This window comes from Lepisma saccharinum, chromosome 25, assembly GCF_977018435.1.
Source record: "Lepisma saccharinum chromosome 25, izLepSacc3.1, whole genome shotgun sequence".
Classification (NCBI taxonomy): Eukaryota; Metazoa; Arthropoda; class Insecta; order Zygentoma; family Lepismatidae; genus Lepisma; species Lepisma saccharinum.
This window is the reverse complement of record NC_139253.1, coordinates 2,364,193-2,391,567: the sequence shown is the minus strand read 5'-3', so window position 1 is coordinate 2,391,567 and position 27,375 is coordinate 2,364,193. Positions and strand designations below refer to the sequence as shown.

Sequence of the window (27,375 nt, the reverse complement as noted above, 5' to 3'; positions counted from 1 at the left end):
GAAAAAGGTTAGCATTTGGGTGTCTTAACAAAGGGTCACCCATTACATCCCAAATAAAAGTTAATAAATGCCAGAACAAGAATGGGAAAATTCGCTGGACGGTATTGTAGTTTAGAACAAAATAGATCTTCTTACGAAGTGCTCGGTCATCCCGCTTCTTTTAATGGTGAACGTTACCACTCTTGAAATTTTTGAAGTGTCAACGTCGGGAAACATTGTCCGACGAAGAATCGTTCCCATGCTGTTCTGCAAGGATCAGAAACTTCATCTCAGCTCTAACTTACTTGTAAATAGTTGACACGTGGGAAATTTTGAATTTCATTTAAATAGAACACACACACAGAGAGAGAGAGAGAGAGAGAGAGAGAGAGAGAGAGAGAGAGAGAGAGAGAGAGAGAGAGAGAGAGAGAGAGAGAGAGAGAGAGATGAAAAACAAGAAAGAGAAAGAGGGACAAACTGATAGGAAATACCGCCTTTAACCGATTTCTAGCCAAAGGTGGCGAGTGCAGATTTTATTTACTGAAAGACAAAGATTGAGAAACAGAAATAAAAGGAAAATGATAGAGAAATAAAACAAGAAAGATTTAGAGAATGAAGGGAGATCAAAAGGATTAAAACATTAGAGGAAAACAAAGATAGAGAAGATAAGCAGAGAAACAAGACCAACTTTGTCAGCTTGAGTTAACGAAACTCGTCACAGACTGATCACTGGTCTACACAAGTGACATTTAGTGGTGCAGCTCAGTGGCCTAGTGGTGAAGATATTATTAGTTCAATCTAAGTGGAATATTGTATCAACTTACCGGCCCAATGTCGTACACAATACTTATCTCTTTTCAAGGCTTAGATGTTGCGTTTGAGTAGTTTGTGGAACTGACTGAAATAATGCAAGCGAGAGTCATTCCAATTTTGCCATGAAGAATTACACTGCACAGAGCTTACACAAGCAACTGGGAGTAAGAGGAAGCGTAAAATGTCATGTAGATAAGAGGGAAGGGAATACCAGTTGGAAAGGGAAATGGAAGATATGTATTTCCTGCACGGATGCGACTGAATTCGCAATATTATAGTTATGTGATATTTTTGTTATTCGATCACTGCACAACAGTACGTAAACACATGCAGATATACTGTATTTGGGTCGTACCGAGGCAAGTCTCGGCCTTGTTTGGAAATGAAGAACGAGACCGCGAGCACTATTCAAAATTCGAGAATAGAACGAACGCAATGGCGATGCCAAGAGAAGGCCAGTAGGCGACGGCCCACTCAACATTACGCCAGGTTACTCTGTCAAAATGCAAAGGAAAATTTCGTGATGACCATTAAATCGAAGTGATTGGATAATGATCAATATGATAAGGAAACCTTTGAAGATTGCATTCCATCTTTGGTTTGGAAGCGCGCTCTACTAACCCCTAAATGTGCAATATGGAACTCATTTCTGTTCAATTCCAATCTAATTCTGATCTAAAAATAATATACATGTAAATTGACTGTATTCTATCTATAATCTAACCTGCTTGTCTTTCTGAATACAATGTAAAGTCAAAGATCCGAAACATACTAATTTTGCTTCAGAAAATGGTTGTTGTTTTAAAAATTCTATAAAATATACAAAATCGCTTTTGTATAAGGATTTCTTTGGCACACAGTCCTTACAATGAAAAATAATTATCAGTTTAGAACACAAGGCTATAAAACTGTTCATAACAAAAGAAGAAAACAATAACGAATTATCTCACAAAAAGAAATAAATTATGTGAACATACCAGAGACTTGCAATGTGTTTTAGGTGAAATTGTTTGAAATACATTTTGTTTTGTTAAGTCAGTTGGTTCATGTTTTCAAAATATGTACCAAAGGTATGATTTGAGAACAAAGATAATAATAAATATTATGGGGAAGTATGTATTTTTTTGAGCATTTTGGTCAAGATACACTAAGTATGAACAATTTTTACTAGCTAGCATATTAGTTTAAAAGTCAATAAATAATTATTCATAACTCATAAGCAGCATTTTTGAGGAATATGCCCCTGTTGTCCCCTGTTATTCGTTTACGGTAAATTGCCCACTTACCCCCCACTGTACTTTCACCTGTGCTTATAATGTCTTGCAAAACAAAACTTAAATTTCTTATTCTATTTCGACGCATGGAAAATGTTACAAAATATTCTCAAAATGACTATTGTTGATAAACATGTTGTAATAAGTTGACATTTCCAAGTTTCTGTAATATCTTGAGAATATAACAAGAAAAGGCAAAACTACTCATTCAACTTTACCATCAAGGCCATGTTTTATTACAATTTCTGAATTGTCTTGAAATTAACACCACATATATAGCACTAGTTCTTCGCTGTGATATTGTAACTTGCTCCGTTATAATTCTTCCTTTAAACGGATGATAAATATTCCACATCCATCAACAACCTGGTTTACAATCAACGAGAAACAATGTAAAAAGTTTAGATTCCTTTGTTATTTCTTGTTCAACGTTTCCTCTGTTCGAACCTTTCCTTGAAGTGAAGCTTCCTAAGCATGGAACGATGCCTCAAAATTACTCAGTTTCGAGAAACGTCAACTGAAGTCTTCTAGGTTTTCGAGTGGTACGGGGATCGGAATATAATGGACATAAAACACTGTTTATTACTTGTTGTGTGCGGTTGCTGGTGCTTGGATGTAAGTTTTATCTTTGTTTGTCTTTAGTTGAAATGCTGAAGCTTCATACGTTCACTTGTTCTCGCTTATCGCTAAAAGTTAATGCTTTTTTCGCACTTGCAGAGAAGTCTGGAAGATTACTTGTTTTGGGAAGCGAAATGTAAAGCATTTGACCACATGCAAGTGAACATGGATTGAAGTTGCATCCACCCAGCGGATTTTCCCTCCTGAGTGTCTATTCATCAGTTTTATGTAATTACTATTCATCCTCACTGTCGCGATTAGCCCATAGCGACAGAAAAGCGATGCTAAATAACAAATGCAAGAACTTCCAAAAAGAGAAAACCCTTTGGTGCTGTTGCCAAATTATGAACCTTGAGCGATCGAAGGAACCAATCCGCTGCTTGCCATGTAATCTTTCCCCTGCGTTGCCAAAAACGTGTGACGTCCTTGAACACATCATCTTTATTCAGTGCCAAGTGTTATATCGTAATGCAGGAGAAAAGCGTACACAGCGAACGAAGCAAGAGGGAGAAATTGTGCATATGGCAACACAGGGACACTCGGGCACAAGCAAAGAGGGAGCAAGAGAAGTAAACAAATGACTGTGAACTTTAGTTCACAACTTGGTCACGGTCTTTCTCTTCCTGGTACGACTGTAGATGCACGCCAGGCTTTGCATTCGTCTGGGGAGTGTGGAGTCTATGAATCTTCATTGCAACTTTCTCAGCGTTTCGCATACTTTACCTTGCTAACAACCAGTGGCGTATTTAAGATTGTGTTTTGGGGAGCTGAGGATTTCTTTAGGTTGTCTTTGGTGTATATCTCCACACTGTACACTCAGAGATTACATTGTAGTGGTATAGTGCAAATATAAGGTGAGTACTTTTCAAATTAACTACAATATTATTCCTTGTTTGGGTAGATTTCGGGGAGAGGGAGGGGTTAATACCCGATAGTCCTACTTGAATGGGACACTGTTAATAGATAGTTCTGATAGTCCAATTCGTGGCGGTGTGATTAACACAGCGTGGTAACGCCAAGGGGCATGTATGTTCTTTGTGAGTGTCCCTCCATTAATTTCATCATATCATCATTCATCCGCATCGCCGTGATTAGCTAAAAGTGGCAGAAAAGCGACGATAAATAACAAAAAGGGAATGAAATCGTCCAAATCAAACCCAGTCGGCCAATGTTTTGAAAACTTTCTGCAACATCTTTTAAGAATGATTTCTATATAGACTGTCGTATTACAATCATACTGAGGTCTTGATATAACAGATGTGTAACGTCTTGAGTTATGCCCCAGTCAGTTATGGTCTAGCATCCGCACAGAGATTGTGTCAGGAGAAAAATAAGTTTCCAGAAGCAGTTAGTACCATTCTCCACGTTATTTATGTATGCGTAAGGAACAATGGGAGTTGCAGTGTGTTATATCCACTGAGCAAAGTGACATGTTGAGGCTTGGTTCTCGGCCGAAGACTTGCAAGGACATGAGAAACCTCGCCATTGCATCGGTAATTGCTCTGTTTGTAAGTATTTATACGTATGAACTTTCTGGATGTAGTCAACTCGGTTTCTTGAACATTTGGCTGTAGTGAATCTAAATCACCAGTTCCAACCCATATGCATTACAAATCTCGTTCATAGCAAATCCTCAACTTCGGTTTTAGTGAAAATCTAAAAGATGAAATAAAATGTAAAGTGTTCCCTGTACTATGCACCACGCCATGAAGGCATATAGGGGGTGTGGGGTTAGGGCCCCACACTTTCTTGATCACGGCCGAAGGTGGAGGTGATGTGATCAGCACCACGCCCCTGACCGCCTTAACTCTCCAGGAACCCACTTTATACGACGCTGGGTGGGCTTGAACAGATTGAAAAAAAAACCTGTTTTTTCCCGCCGGGATTGAATCCGGATCTCTCGCATGGTTGTCAGACGCCCTAATGACTAAGCTACCGCGGCTTCAGTATATCAGTAGAAATTACCATTGTCAGCATCATAATATAGTACTTTAAAACAAACCCTCTAACATTAACTTCATGAAACTGGCTTCAGCCTTATTATTCTTTCCAGCTCATATTCTTGTCTAATCAAAGCAAAGTTTGACTAATGAAGTGTGAAGAATTGTGAAATCTTTATGCAATGCAAAAACATAAAAAATGATGTGCAACATAGTTCGCTGCACTTTTTGTCTCTCTCTGCAGTCGCGCGTCTAGTTGGTTACACGGTGCAACACCGAATCGTCTTCTTCCTTGATTTGGTGTCAAGTAGTGTATTTGGTGTTTACGTTCTGGAGCGGTGTAGTGTATAGTCACGTGGTGCGTGCTAACTAAACAAATGAACGTTCAAAGCAGCAGACAAGCATTTGTTGAATCTTCTGAACATGAACACCGCTTATCGTCTTCTCTACTTAGTTGAATGTCAATTCCTTTGCACCAGCCCGACACCGGGATACACCTGCAGTTCACCAAGTGTCAGAAAGTGCAGCGAACTAGACGGGGCTAATGCATGAATGGTGTCGCAACTGATTTAAGGATGAAGGGTTAAACAGCGACTGCACACTGGCAGCGTCCCTATAGCATATTTGAGCTTGTAGTACTTTATGCGTCAGGAAAACTAAATATGTGGCAACTATGAACTTTTGCATACGCAGAGAATAGAAGTTTCCAGAGGGTTCGTAGCTTCTAAATGAGGCGTCAACGAGGAAAACGCTTAAGATAGTTGTCTTGCTACCTCCACGTCTACATGCTGGAGAGTTTGTCGGTTTCCTCAAGACCTCCAAATGTCAATCTCTCTCTTTCACGTACTATACCCTGGACTACATTCTTGCAGACTAACTAGGCTATGGCGCCTATATTCACACCCAGTATGATTCTCTGTGTGGTTTATGTTGTGTTATGTTCTGTTCATGTGTGTTTGTGATTGTCCCTACCTCCCTCCATTCATCTTCATCTTCGCGATTATCAAAAATCGTCAGAATAGAAAGTAAAATAAGACAAATCGAATCAATGCACTGTATATGTATAAAACTATATCTGCTATGATCACTTTAGAGTGAATCACATATTATTATTTTTTAAAGAATGAGTGTTTTTCGTTTCTAGCTAGCAGCGGCAACAAACACCATAGAGGTAAGAAGCTAGCTTAGGTACGAAAATTACTTTGTATTATATACACATACCTGTTTAGTTAAATGTGAGACTTTACCTGGTGTAACGAGTTGGGTGTATATAACCACGGAGCTAATATATCCATGATTTAAAAAATAAAATAATCATTATCTCTCTCCTATTATTATTTTATTAAAATATATGTACTTATTGCCTATTAACATGAGAAGTCTTGCCGACCATGTGGGTGACGTCAATGTGGTTCCTCCTTGGCCAGGCAAAGATTGGTCATCGCCATTTTCACGTTCCATGCCGCAGTGGCCTTGCACTGGGGGTGTTAAGTGACTTATTGAGCCACCCTGTATATGTAATATTACTCTCTTATCCTTACTCAATAATAACTAAATATAGTTATATCTATTCATTTTCAGGCACAACAATACAATAGATATGAGCTGGCTGGTGAGTACCAAATCTGTTCATGTATATATTCACTTCCTGGTGTTAATTGTTGCGTAATTATTCTAATAACATTACTGAAACTGTAATATGACATTCAAAATTATGTTTATTGATGAGACAAATTTATTCAGCCTGTGGCTATTCTATCAACCAACCCAATAATATACGCAAAAAGACAATAATCATATTATAAAAAGGCCAAGACCTTGTTTGTTTTCTTTGGAAGGGGAGAAGATTGATATATATTATAAAATGTATTATTGTACGCATATGGTAAATTAGCAGTTATGGCCAATGTACATAGTCTGTGCATAGCAACGATTATGCATCTTGTTTATGTGTCTTATGGATAATTTTAAGTTTCAAAATGTAATCCACCTTGTTACAAGTTTGAATATATTTAATTATGAAGTTCCAATCTTGAGATGTTTAATTCTGTTTATGTCATAAATATTAGGATATAAGAAGACGACAAAAAAATTACGTACAGCTTACCAAGACGAAGTCCTCCTCCGTAGCCGAGCGGGTTAAGGCGTTCATTCGTCTTGAGACCGTTCGCTGCGGGACGGCGTAGGTTCGAATCCGGCTCTGGTCGGAATTTATTCGAACTACGTATAGGGCCGGTGGCAACCCACCATTGGGGAGCTCCGAGTGAGTGAGCATAATCCGGTCGCAAAGTCCTACAACGGCTGGGGGTTGGTCGGGCCGACCACCCGTCCCCCTAGTCTGGCTGCAGATCTCCACGCCCCCTTGGTGGCCCGCGTGGGAGGGAGGCCAGCAGTCGGTAGGTAAGCCTTGGCCCAATATTGGGCTGTTGCGCTATTGGAATATTATTAATATTACCAAAACGAAAGGATCCCCGTCATTTCGAGAACTATAGTGGACAGTTGTTTGTTTTCTCCTCTCGCTTCCCCTTAGCTTGTCTCCGAGTGACCCCGTGATGCCACATGTATAACTTTCTTACCTTAATTTCGTTGTTAACAACTGGATGTATCAACCATACTTTTTTGCACGTGCGATGAAAAATTGGAAGACAAGGCCAGAAGGTTTTTATGATATTACTCAAGCTGTAGGATAGCAAGCTTAGTTCATTAATGAAAGTAAGATGAACACAGTCCCACAAGTATGTACAGCGTTCACCAAAAGCCTTAGCACATCATCATTTTATACTAGGCAACCCAACATATACAAGGTGTTTGTAGGATGCATACCTCGATTTCAGGGTTGCCACATACACACTATATATGTGTTAAATGCACGAAAGGATTAAGAAAAAAATTACAGATTTAAAAATGCAAAGCATTAAGTATTGTATTGTAAATGATAATATACTTTGTGAAAGAATTAGAGTTCCCATACTTAAGGAATATCAGTTCGTTACTATTTCATCGTTGATGAGTCTACACAAAAGAAAATAAATGGGAGGAGAGGAAACCATAAGATGAAGGGGCGAAGAAAAGAGAGGATAGAAGAGGAGACTAGAAGAAAGTAAAGAAGATGGGAGGTGGGAGAGGATGAATAGGGAGATGAGATGAGAACAGATGGTTGTCTAGTATAAAATGGTTTGCCCTAAGATTTTTGGTTAACACTGTACAATATGTACTTGAATGTATCTATATGTAGGCTATAATATACATATTTCTCGAAATCATGCCTCTGGAACACCGTGAAATTGCTCTAACATCTCAGCTACCGAGTTAGTCCTGGTTTCACCTGATATTTTTCTGCCGCTGTCTTACCTGTCTGGAATTGTCTGTTAGTACTACTGAGGGAAACACTGGTAACGCCTAATTTCTCCCAGCGTCGAGCTGTATTAATTTGTATGATTATGCCACATCTCCTACGTGCATCAAATCATAAAGAAATAATTTTTTCTTACTTATTTTACATATTCTGGTACTTAATTTGGTCAATTTCCACTTCTACAGATTCCACCCCTAACTTTCGTTTATCAGCCAGGAAAGGTAGGAAATAGTCTTCAAAGTAGAATTTTAAATACACACACACACAATTGTAAATACATTTAATTACTTCATTATTCACGAATAAGACAATAACAAGTTAACGTCACGTCACTATAAAGATCCTGAGAAACTGTTCGAAAACCAATACTCATTATTTTGTGATACAGATATGCGACAGCAATATCAACACAGGAGAAACCACAAATTTACAACAAAAATGTAGGTTAGTTTATGTTTTAACATATTCTTTCACCTATCTATACCGTTTGCGATTCTATAAAATCCTTATATCTTGAAACCATAAATTGTTGAACACTCCTGCTATGTGATATCACGTGCAATGATTTACATGAATAGCACACAAACATTTTACTCTTCACTCACTTCTCCCTCCCAACACATACCAATAGATTCTAGAATCAAGTAGTGCTGGGTTTACTAAAAAGATAACGTTGTGAATTTTATTGGGGGGAAAACACGGCCAGTCATATTAATTTCTCCCGGGTTCGAATCCCGCCCTGGCTATAGGTGTTCTTTGTGAGTGCCTCTTCATCAATTTCCAGGGACTCTAGGAGTTATTAGCCCATCGCGCTACAACGCCAAGGGTCTCTACTACCTTATGGCTATCTCAATTAATATGCATTAATTCCACATGTTCACAGAACTTAGCATTATTCCCTTTGTTTACTTCCCACAAATAGTCAATGATCGACTTTCAACTCTTTTGTTCCCTTTAATATATTGGCACATATACATTCTGTTACAACTTGTGATTTTGTCTCTTGTAGGCCATGGTATAAAACTACCATCAGCGAGATCCGTGCAAACAGGTAGGGTGCATTCAAGTTATTAATTTATTTAATTGCATGTACCGTAATTCAAGTCAATTTTTATCTTTGAAAGGTAAGTACAGGCAATGGACTATATTCAGTTAACAACTTCTCCCACACGTCATTGCGCTTTATTTCCTGCGTTGAAATCATGCCGGGCAAGCATTGTGAGTATTGTCTTTACCGAGGTGATTCAAGGTAAGACTATCGTGATCCTATGAGGAATGTGTACTTTTTACCTTGCCTAAGCTCTACAGAAAACGCGAAAAGTGTGTAGAGTAGTGAAAAGCAAATTTTCTCGTTGTAAGGCTTCTCATGCGCTTTCCTCAAGGTAACTTAATATACGAGAATCTGTTTGCCGAATTTTCTCCAGAGTGCACTGCGTGATGACGTCAAGTTAAATATTACTAATTTCGTCAACTGTTTTCCTTTCGCAGTTTTCATTCACTAAGGACATATAATGGTGCACTCGGGCTATTCACCATATTTATTGAATCTCAGTTCCTCACGAGTTTCGACTTAATATGCAACTTATAGAATACTAACTGATTACCCGGCGTTGCCAGGGTATTTCTTTATCCCAATCTTCTATTAGCCAGGAAAATAATGAATTCTAACTATAGTGTAAAATGTAACTAATTTTATTTCATCGTGAATGTCACCAATTAGCTTAGAGACTCTGAAAACTATGGATTCGACACTAATCTAGGTCATTTGTGGCATTTTATTTTTAACACCCCTCTAAACCACCATGCCGATAGGCGATGAACTTGAAGTTAAACCGCATTGGAAGTGTCACGAAAACTATGGATTTCATTCGTAACACAGCCTGAATGTTAGACAACCCGAGAAACATAATCGTTGTGCGGATTGCATAGAGTCGCGGAATTTTATATCGGTCGTTCGTGATTATTTTTACATGTTACCCTTTCCCACGCCACCCCTAGGGGAGCCAGGGGTATCTTACCCCAAAAATATTATTTCCAGATTGCAAGTGATACGTGTACCAAGTTTGGTTGAAATTGCTCCAGGCGTTCGAAAGGTATGCCGGAACAAACATAATATATACACACACACACCCACACACACACACACATATATACATTTTTATATGTATAGGTTATCTTATTTCTGTTTGAATTCATGATATAGGAAATTCACATTGACTTAATTGACCACCCTGATAATATAAGGTGAAATTTCTACAGGTGAATCCGTCCAAGGATATTAGGACGTCACATAATGATCCTTGTTTTCTGTAGAATATAAATATTATTTGAAGAGTTAGATGCAATCAATTTCACAGAAATATTTTAACTTGCGTTCAGTTATCCTTAAAAAGTATTAGTTTTTGTTTTTGTGTGCATTTGGAAGCGTCTTTGAAATTGTACGAATTTATTCTGGCCTATCTATGAATATGTATTCAAGCTTGGTGCTAATATGTTAAAACGCACATGTTCTTTCTTTAATGTTGTGTGATTTCTGAATATTTTGTCAAATTTGGAAATGAAAAGATAAACTAAATACCAGGGAAGAGAACAAGGCCTGTAAAGATAAGTAAGATTAGTGTGAGCGTAGGTCTGCGATATATTGAATGGGAGAATCGGGGCTGAGTTTAATGGGTCTATGGGAGGAAACCATCAAGCCGCTCAACATGTTGTGGGCCCTGGGATTTTCCCTCGGTTGTGTGCATTCGTCGTGAACACCCTGTCTCGGGTATCTGTGGAGGAAGGCCGCACATAAAGGTAGAGAAGGGACGAAAGCGAGTGGGGCGGAGCAAAGCAGTGCCCACCGGGCAAACTTTTGGTAGCTGCAACTGCCTTTTCCCCTCCATGCACTCACTTTCACATTCACGCTTTCATATCTCGAGTCACTATAGTGGAACCACAAACAAAAAAAAACAAAAACTGTGCAGACCCGTGACTCATGTGCACCGTACTCCCGGTTGGAGGAGAAGGTGAGAGTGGACCACGCTTCCTTATGGCCCAAGCTGAAAGGATGAAGGGAAAGCTCCGCGGGGACTTTTCGTCCAAGGTTTCCATCCTTGTGGCCGCTCTATACTTGCGCAGAGGATTGGTTTCGTTGGCTTGCTCCAGAAATTCCGGGGAAAGAGCGTACGCACCCCATCGGGTGCTACGCTTTAATTCCTCACGTATCGAATTTCTTAGCTCGGAAGTTATCTGATGCCACAGGATGCTTGAAAGTCTCCTGCCTATGTACCGTGCTCATGGGCATGCTTCTAATTTTCTGATGGGTTCGGTAATGATTACATCTTTGTTTTGTTGAGGTACGTGCTGACTTTGAGGTTAGTCTTTCTCCCTCATATTTATGACTTAAAAATGTAATTGTTAACTCAAAATTCTAGTAACAAAGCTGTTCTCATTAGCTTGCCGTATAGGAATCTTTTCCTGTGTCGGACTTTGGTTACGGTTAACGACCATAAATCAATGTTTTTGTATAGCTGTTACCAGTGGCATGCGCCAGGGAAAGGGATTGTGGGGCCATACATCCCTCCTCCTTGGCCCAGTATTGGTTAAAAGAAAAAATGATCGTCAAAGGCGGGAGAAGGTGTTAAAATGAGGACTGGCTACTAAAAAATATATGCGAAATCACCCCCCTTTGGAAAATCCTGGGCACGCCACTGGCTGTTACTTGGGCTTATATTAGGGTACCGCACGCTTTCCACTTGCAACCCATGTAACACGTTACAAATAGTACCAGTAACGATTTGTTTGATTTAACTAAGTTTTGTCACAAATTTAAACTTCATCATTTTTAATATTTGTAATCATGGTGGTTTTATTTTTGATTGATAAATGCGTGAGTAATTAGTATTTTAATTTTTATAATCAAAATGTGTTTACAATTCACTAATCAAATATCATTATTTTAAATTTTTCACTTCTGTTACAAGGGAATATATAATATGCATATTCTCTTCAGAACCTGCGTGTTATCGTTGTGGGCGAGGGACATGCATTCCCTCCAATGACATACAACGAGGCTGTGTTGGGGAATATTATTTCACCTCAAAGGAGACTTGTCTAGCCAATTGTGGTAAGCTCTTACTGTTCATGCAATGGATAAGACATTGCTTAATCATTCCTTTTGAAATAATTAAATAACGTAAGCATCGGACTCTTGAAATAACACATTCATGGGATTATTTCTTAACAGAAATATGTAATTTAATGTTAAAATATCGTGCAGATAAATTAATGAACTGTAGAGGTTATTCTAAATTTATAAACACTGGATTGTGACTTATGTGTATATTTTTTGGAGGAGGGGATTCGCAATAATTACATAAGAAAATTCAACAAATAAAAATGTCATACACTGTTTAAGAAAACTAACTAATGCTAATCTCAAGTTTTTAGTAAAACCAAAAAAATAAGCGACTCTGCAAGTAAACGATTGTTTAAGTTGGATGGTACTTGTTAAGTAAAGCTGATAAAATGTTAATTTTTTTTATTGAACTAATGAATATATAGATTTTATAAAATGAAGGTGGCATTCATTAAATACAATTATTTTTTAGATACATTTAGTTCGTAGTTGTAATTCTCTAGCAAAGTGATACATTTTATTTTCTGCAAGTGGAATAATTAAACTTAATTACAGATTTGTGAACTGAAATTAATTTTAACGACTTATAATAAAACTTTTTATGACTATTAAATGTTACGTGAAAGTTATTAGTAATAATTAATATGAAACCTTATTAAGAGATTTGCATTGCACGTAAATGAACTTGTTACATGGCATGTATCTTGAACTGCAACAATTGCCCAGTAGTTATACACGAACTATTCTATAAGTAATACGAAACTTAATTTCTTGCGTGTTCAATGGAACTAATGATTTTCAATATTCATATTATTTTCTTACTTTTCTCTTATTATTCCTTTACTTCCAGTTGCAAATTCATTTGATTCGTCTAGATTACGTTCAGGTCAAGTAGGTAGGATTCGTTGGCTTCACATAAGTTTATATTCTGATTTTGTTCTCTAACTTCGATTTGTATCAGAATTGTACTTGTGGATTTTTGCTGGAATAAGGGGAAATGTTAGAGATTCATGAAGAGATTGGAATGAGAGAGAGACGGAGAGTGAAGTAAGAGAGAGAGAGAGAGAGAGAGAGAGAGAGAGAGAGAGAGAGAGAGAGAGAGAGAGAGAGAGGAGCAGAAGTAACATGAAAGTAAATTTACGGTTTTTCTTGACCTAACCCTATTTGTGTGCTGAACAAAAATTTTAGATATATATTTCAAGATTTTATCCTTTTCTTAGTTTTAAGCTTGAAAAGTTTGCTGTTTTGTGTCCAAAACTATTCCTTTCATCAAAATTTTACTAGGACTACAAAAATATGTGTTTTCAGTTTTGTCATAACTGTAACGATTCTCTTAAGTCACAAAATGTAACCTTTGCTTATTAATATATTGTGATCCAATTTCATTTTCAACTAAGTTTCTTCTTTATTATTCAATGATACATTGATGAACTCTCAACTTAACTAATTCCAATAAATTCTTGATGCAGAATATATTATTTAATACAGATACTGTATTCCTTATTAATTCAAACTAACGAAGTATGTTCTACGATTGTAAGTGATATAACATATTATATGCACTTTATTTTATCGCCACTTCAGAACCAATCTGCTATCGTTGTGGGCGAGGGACGTGCATTCCCTCGAATGACATACAACGAGGTTGTGTTGGGAAATATTATTTCACCTCAAAGGAGACTTGTCTGGATAATTGTGGTAAGCGTTATCTTCTCCTATGGGCAAGATTTTTCTTCATCAGGATGTATTTTATGATAATTTTTTTCTTCAGTTCATTTGATTAAAAATTACTAAACATTCGTTAGCTCGGAATTGTAAGTTGTTTTTTATAAATATGCTAAGAAGTTTAGTTTTGTATACATTTAATGTTAAAAATTGATCGAGATTTATCGTACTTAAATACGAGAATCATTCGGAAAGTAACTTCCGTTTGGGTATAAAAGAAACACCAGGACATTGTGAGAGTTTTTATTATATACAACTGACGGCTTTCTAAATTTTGCCCTTCCAAGGATTCAACCTCAAATTCACAAATGAAATGCTTCCACTGCCTGCAGGAAATGCACCTAAATGTCCCCTTTTCTTCATCTTGATCGGAGCAACAATCAAAGTGCAAAATTCCGTGTTCCTCTACAATCGTCGACAATGAATTGCGTTGAGACTTTCTTGTTGCCATCTCGATGTTTCGTAACTTCAGAAGAACCACGGATATATACTTCGAGCCCCAAACGTTGCAGCGCCATTTGTAACGTCCGCCCCTGGATCGTTACTTGGTGGATGGGTCTATTGAGCCTCGGCTTCACGATCAGTAACTCTTCGGGTTTGAGTCTCCTCGGCTCAAGGTTCGGGTTAACCCGGCTGCTTCAGTTCTTGTTGAAAGGTCCGTCGTAATTCTGGTACAAAGGTTCTCTTACTACTTATAGATCTTGACCAAGATACTACAAGCAGTCCCTTTCCTTCTTCCCACTAGGTTCTGTCGATATCCAGTTAAGTACCCAACTTCCTTTTCTCTCCCAGCCTCTGACCAGAGAACCGAAGATTCTTCCGTGACCACAGAATAAGAAAAGGTGAACCCTGACCAGGGTTACAAACGTTGACTACCAACAGTCTATCGGCTGACCCCGAATTTCGGCATATCTCAAGACAATCACAACTCTCTCAATTGAGAGCATAGAACAGAGAGAATATACGCCTTCTGACCAGAAGAGCTAAGAAACTGTCCTAAGGTAATCCCAGAATGAACTAATTTCTAAGATCGAATTGGATGTAAAGGCAGAAGTTCGAACGTTGAAAGAAAAGACTGTTGAGTCATTCCATGCGAAATCAACACAGCCCCCAACCTGACCATCTCCGATTTTCATGAAATTTGGGACTTGAAACTATGCATGGAACTTAGTAACTATGAAAATTTTTAGTTTCGTTTGTCTTGTATTTGTTAAATTATTCAAGGTCAAAGTTAGCAGAAATTGCCCTTTTAGAGCCCGCTTAGCTATACTAAATGTGCTGTAACTATTTCACCTAGGAAGCTCAAATAAAGCTTATTGTACAGGGAATTGAACAAGCTTTCCAGTGATATATAACAAGCCCACCTTTCGGTAAAAATATAATTTTGTCACGTGACCTTCACCTTTGACCTTGAATAACTCAAAACATGTTATCACCAAAAATCGTGAACAAAATATATTTGGTTCCTCATGCCATACTCTAAAACATATCAAAAATTCATTTTGGGACTGCAATGGGATCAGAAGATACAAAATAATATGTATGCCTATGTGACCGAGGTTCAAATACAAAAGGCCACGGGCCACCGAGCTTCGCTGCTTATATCTGATTTCTCGGTGCCGTGATGGATTTACAAACTTTTATCTTTACATAAATCTTACCTCACAATAAAATACAAATCAATAAGGTATCAATGAGAAACATAATTAGTTACATGTATGAATTACCACTTTTACCCTTTTGTGATTAATAAATATACAATGGAATTTTAAATGTTATACTCAGTATTTTATTTGACCAGGGAGAATGGCTTCTTTCAACTCCCCTCTCTCCCCGCAACGACCACACCATAAGCCAACAAACAAAAAATTTATACAACTTGAAAAATGTTGAGTAAAATAAAATATACAGGTTTTGTTTTGCGCGGGCATAACTTTCTTTGCTTCCACGTAGCTAAATTCTGAAAATACTATCTTGCAGCTAAAGAATCAGGGATTATTATGATATAAGTCTAATTACTGTCCGCCAAGGGACACGGCAGATATACAGTGGGAAATACAGCCTAATCTTTCGTCTTTTTCCCTGTGACAACGTTTTCATAAGATCGTGTCTGCTTGGCTCTTAACACAACAGCGATAGCTTTCCTGCATTGTTGTCACCTATAACAACTTCCAGCTCAGCTTGCTGGCATAAATAAACAAATTCTTGAAACTTATATTAACACCAGGATGTATAGTTTATATACGAGGTGTGTTCCACATTACTAGGTAATCAGCCATTAATATATAGAAGTATAGATACACAAAAAATATTAAGTTTATATATTCTTGCAACGTGGACACTGCTACACGTTACACTTGTAATACAGCTATAGTATAAAATCTTGATATTCACCTCATTAAAGCGCCAAACACGCATCCTGGCAACAGATTGTTGCGAGCGAAGCGAGAAAGAAATTTTTACATCCATTTCTTTGCAGGCTTTCAAGAATGTTAATTTAATAGGATGTCAATACTTTCTTAGTCTTTTCCAGCTTCTCCTTTGGCACGTTCGGGGTCGAAAATATGTAGATACGATAGCCTATCGCTAAATACAGTTTCCAAAATTTAATGTTCGAACTCGCTCTCCACTACAGAAATCCCTTGACTATCTAAGATTTAACACTTTATCAAGAGCTTTCTATCTCCCCCTTTAAATTTAATCTCAATCAATTTTAGACTTACTGTTGATATTGAAGAGTGGATATTGCCTCCTCCAAAAAAAAATTCTCAGTCTCCACACCATAATTTCCCCAACAGTCTAAGACAATAGCAATACACAAAAATTGGATATCCCCTCAATTTAATGCTCAATCCCGGTCTAACTAAAATACCCGCCATAATATAAGACCTAGAGTTGGATACTGTTCCTCAAAAGTTTAATTCAGAATCCCCCCAGAACCTACATGTCAATTAAGGGCTAATATGTAAAAGTTGGATATCTCTCCCCTCCACCTTCGATAATACCCTTAAACACTTTCGTTTCTTCATCTAATGGATTAAATATGGTGCATTTAAGGTGTAAAATCTTCACATATATTTTGGAAATAGATATGAATGTTGAATTTTATATTATTTGAAGGGAAAAAATCCCCCCAAAAAATCTCGATGGCGCATCCCCCCCTGTGGCTACCCCTGCAGAAGTCAACATGCCACGTGGCCTGTTTTGAATTGCTCGTCGCAATTTCTTCAAGGTTTCACAATACACTTGGGCGTTGATTGTTGTGCCTCGTTCCACGAACTCCACCAACAGTATCCATTTTCTGTCCCAAAACACAGTTGCTCAAGGACAGTGTTACTGCATGGCTGAATGCAAAGGCGGAAGATTTCTTTGACATGGGTATTGTAAACCTTATTCACCGATATGATAAGTGACTCAACAGAAACGGTGGTGCTTATGTATAAAACTTGCTTAGAGTTGTCTCTTTCAGTTGTATATAATAACAACTCTCACATTGACCTGGTCTTTCTTTTATACCCAAACGGAAGTTACTTTCCGAATGACCCTCGTACTTAAATGAATAATTTACGTTTCCAAAAACTAATAATAATTGGAAACTACTGTTGAAAAATTGTAAAGTCAGGCTCAGAAATTCTATATTTTCTGACAACGATAATGTACGTATAAAGTCTTCCATATTTCCATAAACTGTTGCTATACGTTTTCAGTGAACATTATTTCTTCTGAATTAAATTATATTAACTTTTCACGAAACATCCATATTATAATTTTAGTTTCTCTTTTTAATTCCATATTTTGTATTTCTAGTTGCAAACTCATCCGATTCGTCTAGATTACGTACGGGACTAATAGGTATGGCGCGTGGATTTTACATTCATAACGTTTCACGACGTAAAAATAATTTTTAGAAAATAAAATGACTGTAAAATCGTGTGGATGACATTTTAAGCTCGATTGTGTAAACTTTTAAGCATTATCTCATTTAAAGTTGCAAATAGATAAATAAGATAGTTACAGTTGAGCAGTATGAGAATTGAACGTCAAGCAAACTGAGAAGGAGCATTCCTCGAAGAATGCATCGCAATCATATTTACAGTAATTCAACATAATTTTATAATTATTATTGCATTCATACTCATACAAATGTTTAAGGGAGTTTACGACCCTTCTGCCCCCATTTTTGGATTTGAAAATTTATCACTGACTACCAAGAAATGTCACAGACCTAATACCTAATTACTAAATTCCTCGTAACCTCAATGTGTGTACATTTAACTTTTAATATTATATATAAAATTTACGTTATTGTTTTAGTCGTCTACTTATTTGCATATAGATCTGTGTTCAAGTAAAACCGTTTATATCTTGTTTTTCTTCTTTTACAGTCTGATCCCTTCAAATGGGTTTAACATTTAATTAAAAAATATTACAGGTGCTAAAATAACGTTCATATTAAAATTCTTATTTACAGTACTACTGAAATTCTGAAATAAACATTTTGAAGAATCATATCTTTCGGTTAAATAGCTACATATTGTAAAATTATTAATACAAGTAATATTTGTTATACAATTTGATAAATGAACGTACAATATATATACAAATAAAAGTTTAAATTTGTTTCCCACACCAAGAGAATTTTAGTCTCGGGTGTTGAACAATATTAATAAATTTTAATTAGTATGCTGATATTTTAAAAGCATTTGTAATACCTCTTTACCCTTTGATCTTTTTCAGTTCCAAATTCGTATGATACGCTTAGGTTTCGTTCAGGAGTTGTAGGTATGACTTTCTATTTGAACTATAAAATAATTGTATCGGAGACCGGGACTAGTTGCAAGAAATTTAGGTTTTGTTTGTATATTTTCAAAGGAAATGCAATTGACAGAATTATACTATATCCTCATTAAAGAACGTTATTGTTCATTTAATAAGTTGTACGAAAATACTTAAAAGAAGAAAGGATAATTTTCAGTCGCCAGTGGTGGCGATTGGGTGCCAAAACTGGAAGGGCAAAGGATTGTTTATTTTCTCTTGGTAGACAAAGCTTAGTATTGAGGAGCCATAATGGGAGGGGAAAAATGGAGGGGGGGACGAGCAACTAATCCTCCTTGCTTCCTCCTAATCGCTTCCACAATATGATTTTCAACAGGACTAATTATTACATACCCTGGAAATGTAAGGAAAATGCCGTTGGTGGTAAATTATGGTAGAAATGAAGAAAGATACAACCTAAATTACTGGTATTAACATGCAATATTAATCGGATATTATTCACAGTCACACTTATATTAACACTACGTTTCTACAGAGCACCTCTTGTCTCGTCAATTTCTTTTCTATTTTTATTAATTTTTGCTGTGGTAAGGATCGAACCTACGACAGACCTGCGATTTTACTATAAATCAAGTGTGCTACGCAACTACTCCAAAGAACATGCTGTGCCTTTCAGAAAATATTTGTATAAATCGGCCTCTCTCTCTCTCTCTCTCTCTCTCTGTATATCAAATGTTGACTTGAAATTTTGACTCCCATAGAAACTCGGACAGAGCAGTCGAAATACTTTGTAACGTTAATTTCTAGCATTTCGTAGATTTTCAATCTTAGAGAAAACATTCGAGTTTTACCTTTTGTAGTTTCTGACATGTTGACAAGTTACTTTAGATCTACAGTGAGATGATTTTGGATCTGGGCCGAGATAGCGCGTGAACAACTTTGAACAACTCTTATAACAGAGGTTAGTACTCGTTATGCAATGTAAATATAATTGTCTACATGCTAAAATTATGTGCGTAAATAAGCGAGACATTACGGGACGAAAATGCCGGCATCTGCGCCATGTCACGCGCTATCTCGGCCAAAACGAACGCACTGTATTATATCTTACTGCCAAAAAGACGACACCTTTGCAGATAACCTATTTTGATACTTCAGCGCACCACTAGCGTACGCAAGATTTTTTCGAAAAGTGTTGGAATTGGAAGTGTGGACATTAGATAGCTGCTCTAGTGTGTATACATATCTTTACTGATTGCTATGATAGCCAGTAGATGGAAGTATACAGTAACATATAATATTACTATACACTTAGGACCACTTATTGGAAAAATACATTGAAAGATCAGATACAATTGCACAGAATTGAAGCTAACATACGTTATAATGTATAATACAGCTGGAGGCAATTTCAACAATATCGAATCGGATATTTACAAATCCAATTATTACCTTCCCGTTCGTTGCTAATGTAAAGGTGCCAATTCATAAAGGACATTCATTGTCCAAATAAAGTACAAAAACTGTGATATTTTTGGGTTGAGCTGAAAAGGTCACATAATGTAACAATAAGTTTACTTAAGACTGTAAAACAGAAGGTAACCATTTTGTTGTTTCACATGGTCATCCTTGAGCTTAACTCCCTTGCAACAACAGAAGGAAGTGGTAACAATAATTTTATCAAACATCAACATCAATATTAGAATCTATTTTAGATTCTAATTTTCTATATTCGTAGATGATTTAGGGAAAGAAAGCTTGAGGAAGAAATAAGGCAACATGAGAGGTATTTTGAGAAGTACAAATCATTTCTGTGAAACTGTTTTTGATAATTATCATTTAATAATTATCCCACTGTCAGCCTCCTGGTTTGCATGAACAGAGTGTAATATGTCTTTGATCAAAGTGACTCTCTGAACCCTTCCTGCGAACATCCTTGATATTAATAATTTAATTTCGCACGTATTGAATACCATAAATTTATTATTATATTCATTTGAAGGAAATTCTAAAGTTATTCAGTACCAACTATGCTTGTTCATTATCATATACCGTACGCAGGATTTTTTTTCGGAGGGGGCTGGAATTGTGGAGGTGGACAATACATACATTCGTTCCAGGAGTACGGGATACATAATAAAATATTTTGTAATTACCATTTTTAACATTCGTTTTGGAAGTTGTTCAAAAACAAAAACATGTAATCAGGGCTTATTTTAGGGGGTTTGCATTTACCACTTTGGTTTTCCTGAGGTTTTTACTGCTTTTTTTTGACAATTTGGATTCTCTGAAAATTCCAGGGGAAGGGCTGTAGCCCCATCAGCTCACCGCTGCGTGCGTCAATGTTATCATGTAATTATTTGTAAGAGAGGTCCATATTAAAAAAAAATCTCTTTGTTTCTATGATTCTTAAGGAATAAATTTATATTCTATGAATTTTATTCTGCAGTACATGCAATAAATTAGCTTAAAATTACATATAAAAATATGGAGTTACTTGATTTGCTTATTCCAGTTAACTTAATACGTACAGCGAGAATTTCCAACAAAGCTCACAAAAGTATCATCAATATCTGTCTTTAGTCACTTACACAGCATTTGCAAGTAATAGACATGTACATTGTGATTAAGTACCGGTTGTTTCATAAATTCTTGAGGGGTTACAAAAATTTATTGTAAGTAAAGTGTTGAACTTTAGTTAATGGAACCATTACAGGACGAACGAGAAACTCTGTTTTTTTTAAAACCTACAAATGTTCAATGTGTGCTCCACGGGTGACACAGCACTCATCGACACGGTAGTCTAGTTCATGCCACACTCGCATCAACATGGATGGGCCTGTCCATAGTGTCTATCGCTGCGATGATACGCTCCCTCAAGGCTTAGGGCGATATCACGCGGCATCGGTGAGACGAATACCCTGTATTTGATGTAACTCCACAAAAAGAGTCACGCGGTGTAAGGTACCGTGTCTTGGGGACCAAAACATTGCACAAAACACTGTGAGTGATGTGGGTGATTTGAGTGTCGTCTAGCGGCAGGGATGTGAAATCTCAGCTTAACAAAAAATACATGCACAAACTGTTTGCGTTCCTCGATCGATCTGGACTGGTTTCATTAACGTAAATTCAATAGTTTACTTGCGATAAACTTTTATAACCCCTCAATTATTTATGAAACACCCGGTATGACGACTGTAGCTATCTTTCGTCAGCTTCAAATTTGTTGGATATATTTTCTTCCTTTTCTACAGATATCAGGTCAGGTACTCATTACTTCTGCAATGTACTGTATTTCCCGTATTATTCAAGACAGATTCTACCTTAGTCATTCGTATTAGATAGGTTGCATGCTTCATCTCGATTTCTTGTTCCCTTCAGAACCAATCTGCTACCGTTGTGGTCGAGGGACATGCATTCCCTCCAATGATATACACCGTGGTTGTGTTGGGAAATTTTATTTCACCTCGAAGGAGACTTGTCTAGACAATTGTGGTAAGCATTTGTTTTTGTTGGCGCAATGATCACGAGACTAATTAATGTTTCAATTTCAACTTTTAAACCTAATTGACATAATATTATAAACATTGACTATATACAAGAAAGCTCATAATTGTAATTCACTTTATAAGGACATAAATGTTTCAAAGTTAATTCAGCATTAGTTTCTCTAATCTGGAAAGCAATACTCGCACAAAATGTTACAATATCTATGAGATGAACACTAGAGTAAAATCAGTTACAACAACATAATATGTTGTAATGTAATATGAGTGTAAGCTAATTTGTTTAAACTTGTATTTGTTGTAGTTTCGTTGGAATACTAAATTTCGTATTTAGCCAGTAAATATTTTTCTTAACCGTAATGAGCTGTTAAATTCATTCAGAAGTTGTTTGATGGCTTGAAAAGTAATTAACACATTAAATAATATTTTTAAAAATCGACATTATTTTTTAGAAAATAATATTGGATGAATTAGTTTTTCCAAAGTCTACTTCAATTAAAATAATTTCTAAAATAGAATTATACTTACATTTTAATTTAGTTACCTTATGTGATCAGTCCATTTCTTAAAAAAGTAAATTATATTTAACATCGCATCAAAAGTTTGCGAGTTGAAATGGCTTATAATAATTTATATCTCAAAGTTCTGTAGGAACGTTTTTATTTTTCTCCTAAGTATTTAAAATCTTAACTATTTTTGAAAATATTGAGAACATAAATAAATCATCTGATGTATGGCAAAATAAACCAATTTTGTACGAAAACTGAATTGGCAAATAACAGCAATAAAAAATCAAATTTCTAATGTTGAAACGTGTTCGTACAATTCCCATTAATACCGGGTGTATAAAAATAATAATTTGTTGCAATTTTCTTATTTTTCTCTTCCTCCCATTTTCAGTTGCAAATTCGTATGATTCTTCCAGATTACGTTCTGAACTAATGGGTATGATTGGTCGACGTAATTTCCAATATACGTAATTATTGATACGTGAAATGATGTCTGTAAAGGTTCTCGAGTGACAATGTATTTGCCTTTTGTTGTTACTCTTAACATAATTTTTTTGTAATTTGAAAGATATTAAAGAAGTATAAATTATTTGTGATTTTCATTACTAGAGTAGTCATTTCACTTTAGTATTTCTCTCTTCAGCGGCAGAGCGCGTTGGTTGCTTCACTCGTCGTCGAAGATTCTGGTTGAGTTGAGTTTGTGTTATAAGTCCACTTTTGACTTTATGCTCAAGTAGGCTAATCGGAATTGGACCTACAGTTTAAAGTGGGGTGCGAACCACTGTGCAATGTGCCTCCACCGAGATTCGAAACCAGGAACACTTGATTAAAAAGCGTCGACGTTAGCACTACGAAATCTGTTAGGCTCGAAGCTTGTGTTGTCCGGTCTTGTCGGCTCCAGGTGGGGGGCCTGGGTGGGTACTGTACATGTACCTAGGTATAATAATTTTGAATTTATGTACTCTACATCCTTTCGCCTAATAATCACTCATCCTCATCGTCGTACTAAAATTAATGAAGTATTAAAATATTACTTTAAAACAATTTATCTACCTTTGAGGATCATTCAAACATGAAAGTCAACTGAGGATAGGAGCCTCTATTTCGCAAGGGTACATAATATATCGTTATTTTTTCATCTTTACTGGAAGTATTCTTTTACGTGTGTGTACAAATAATAAATTTAAAGTATAAAATTCGTGTTGACTTAATAAGAAACATAAAAATCAATGAATAAAGTATTTTGATCTTTGAGCTGAATTAGAACCTCTTGTGGCACTGTATTTGCAAAATTATCAACACACTGAAACCTTTATTTTCTCACCAAAGATACTAAATAATCATTGCAGTTAACTAGAATTATATTTGCTGACGAAGTTAATAGAATGCATTTAATTATTGTGTATTGCCTTTATCATAGGATTAAAAATTATGGAAACTCGAGTTTAGACTCCAATTAAAAATTAACTAGAAAAACTACAAATCAAGTTAATGAAAATTTAGCTTATTAGTTCAGTCACTTTAGGCGATTTTTTTCGAAATATAGGAACTATAAATCATAAGCTGAAATTTGGTGTTTAGCGTCTTTATGGCATTAATAACAACATACCAAAAGTCCCCGGCGATCACCCTTATGCTAAGTTCGCGATATTGGAAAATGGCGGACAATGAAAGTTTTCATGAAATAAATAACTATAATTCATAACAAGCTGAAATTTGGTATATAACATCCTAGTAACATTAGTGACAACACACCAAAGTCCCCGGCGATCACCCGTACGTTAAGTCCACCATATTGGAAAATGGCGAACAATGCAAGTTTTTACGAAATAAGGGAACTATAATTCATATGGCGGACTTAGCATAAGGGTGATCGCCGGGGACTTTTGGTATGTTTTTATTACTGCTATAAAGACGCTACATACCAAATTTCAGCTTGTTATGAATTGGTTCCTTTATTTTTCCTATTTTGATTGCACTATTATTCAATTCTGTGTTAAGCTATGGTAAACATTTCATTCTCGATTATGCCTCTGATTTTTTATCATCGTAAGAAGAAAAAAAGTGCCGATTTTTCCAAACTACTGCTCCATTTCAAATCCTATACATAAAGAGCTAGTAATACGATCATGATGAAATTTAAATACAGTGCAGGTAGAAAGGTTTGAAATACAATACTTAATTACCAGATTTTAAAGATCGGCCAGAAAAAGATTATCATCAATTTCGTGAAACTACTTTTTCTTAGTATTGGGTAATCCTACAAATATGATCTTGGTGTTGTTTTAAAGCTCTCTGAAGCTGTTTTTAAAACCCATTACCATTGTCAATGCACATTGCAAAACCGATTTTATACAGATTTTTATTCAGCGGAGTAAAAATGCATGTTGAAAGTGAGAACACGCAGTTTCCATGGTTTAACGGAGATCGGTGTATCGACAGCTCTCTGGATGTTGCTGGATTGATTATGTTACGTCACTTTCTACAGTGCGTTCGCTTTGGCTCTGGGCCGAGATAACGCGTGTCTGCAGACGGCGCGGCATGGCGCAGATGCCGGCATTTTCGATCCGTGACGTCCTACTTATTTTTACACACTTATATTTAGGATGCAGACAATTATATTTATATTGCATGACGAGTACTAACCTGTGTTATAATCTATAAAATTATATTAGGCTAATCAATGAAATATATATTAAAAATTTGTACATGCTTTAAAACAATTAACGTTCGTACTTAAGTCATTTTTCTTGTGGGCACTTTTCTCCCAGCGTGTGTCCTTACGTTATGGCAGATAACGCTGTTCTTACCGTATTTTCTTTATGATTGATTCTCAACTTTATATTTGTGTAATGAAACAAAAATATTCAAACTTAATAAAGTTAGGTTATTCATTGAAGATATTATTATTTATATGCTTTGAAACAATTAAAATTCGGACTTCAGAAGCAATTTTCTTCTGGGTGTTTTTTACCGAACGCGCTTTCTGCCGGGTTAATGGAAAGAAAACAATTTGCAAACAGAAGAAATATTTTAATCAAAATTTCATCAAAAGATGCCGGGAATGTGTGAATGCAATTGGCCACCACTTTGAACAACACTTATATATGCAATATAAATATAATTGTCTGCATGCTAAAGATATGTGCGTAAAAATAAGCGGGACATCAGGGTCGAAAATGCCGCCATCTGCGCCATGCCGCTCCGTCTGCAGTCACGCGCTATCTCGGCCCAGAGCCAAAACGAACGCACTGTAGATGAAACGATTAATATTATTCAATTCACGAGATTAGTCGTGTTCATCAACAGTTATTTTATGTTGTAGATATAAACAGTCACAGGTCATAAGTCGTTAGCTTATTTAGCGATGGTCAAATCAAATATGTATCGGAGCCCCAGACAAGTAAATCCGCCACTGGTGTTGCCCTAATGGAACCTCAGTGAAGACTTACGTAGATAATTATGGTAAGCATTATTTATTTAAATAATTAAGAGTATTCGAACTTTGCATCAAAACACTTACATATAAAAAAATATAAATATGTAAACATTTTATAATGTCTCTTGGACGAGATTCCACAGAATCAAGTAATTCATTTTTTTAACATAAGAAATATACTGATTATTTGATATAAAGTAATTCAAAATCAATGAATAATGAATTTCGTTTGCAAAACTGCATTATATGTAGTAATATGCAGTAATTATAAAATTAAAATATCATAAACCTCTATAAACTCACACTTTATTGAAACTATAGGGTTTTTAAAAGTCACATGAAGTTTATAACACTCATTACAGGAAGTCTTATTGTTTTTGTTTTTGTATTCTTATTGTTATTTTTACATAACGTTGAAAAGTAGTATTAAAAAATAAATTTTATTTTAGAGAAATTGCAATTTGATATTTTTATAGAATATATTATACACTGTCATTAAATAACGTAAACATAACTTAAATCGCTTTAAAAATTCTCGTTTTGCACTCCTATAAACAAAGTTATATGTATACTCAATATGACATTCCTGGCAGTAGTAGTTCCCACAGTTAACATTCAGTGGCGGCGATGGGGGGCAACTGCCCCCCTACTTTTGCCCCCGCACTGTGCTAAACATTATCTACCAAGGAAGAGTAAACTGTCCTTGCTCCCCTAGTTTTGGCACCCAATCGCCGCCACTGTTAACTTTCATTCATATAACAACTTTGTGAAGAAAATAACTAATGTAAAATGGTATGTATGTTAGTGAAATTTATTCACGGTTTTAAATTATTGTCAGAAATAATTTCTCAGCAATTAAACATTATTTCAAGAAAAAATATAATTCTAATGTAAACCTTGGAAAATTATTGATATAAAACTTGAATGAAAATTTCCTTCTCGCATCTTAAATTTCAATAAGAAGTGTTTATTATATGTAGTGATCATACTAATTCTGACTGATGAATATAACAATTATGGTAAATGTTTTAGATTTTTTTGCCCAAGTCGCCACTGCATGAACCCAGGTGAGCTTATTTTTAAGACATGAGAATATAATCTAAAATTCAACAGTAATAAAAACGTTATTGTTTTCTAAACGATGAAATGTTTATTTTCAAGGTCATAGGTATACATTTTATTTTATATCTCTAGATTTTTTGTATTTAAAGCACACAAGGTTAATTATAATTTAATGAAGATCAATATTGGTTTTATGTTTTTATGTGATAAGCACGCCTATTTTTCATGTTTGAAACATGTATGATTGATTTATTTGCTT

At 36.0% G+C, this 27,375-nt stretch overlaps 2 protein-coding genes across 3 annotated transcripts in view; one reads left to right on the top strand and one right to left on the bottom strand.

Annotated features, from left to right (window-relative positions):
- LOC145978914 (uncharacterized) overlaps positions 1-27,375 on the bottom strand; it is a 41,804-nt gene that overhangs the window by 7,297 nt on the left and 7,132 nt on the right. The window contains exon 1 of one of the 2 annotated variants that reach the window (XM_083111883.1): positions 804-938. The exons of the other annotated variant lie outside the window; for it this stretch is intronic. The gene's annotated coding sequence lies outside the window, so the exon portion shown is untranslated. Of the gene's footprint in view, positions 1-803; positions 939-27,375 lie in introns of those variants that run through there. 2 annotated transcript variants of the gene reach the window in all.
- LOC145978989 (uncharacterized) overlaps positions 4,071-27,375 on the top strand; it is a 127,556-nt gene continuing 104,251 nt past the window's right edge. The window contains exons 1-4 of the mRNA XM_083112048.1: positions 4,071-4,192; positions 5,769-5,795; positions 6,206-6,236; positions 8,989-9,030. Coding sequence (XP_082968174.1) covers positions 4,115-4,192; positions 5,769-5,795; positions 6,206-6,236; positions 8,989-9,030 — 178 coding nt within the window. The 5' untranslated portion in view covers positions 4,071-4,114. The remainder of the gene's footprint in view (positions 4,193-5,768; positions 5,796-6,205; positions 6,237-8,988; positions 9,031-27,375) is intronic.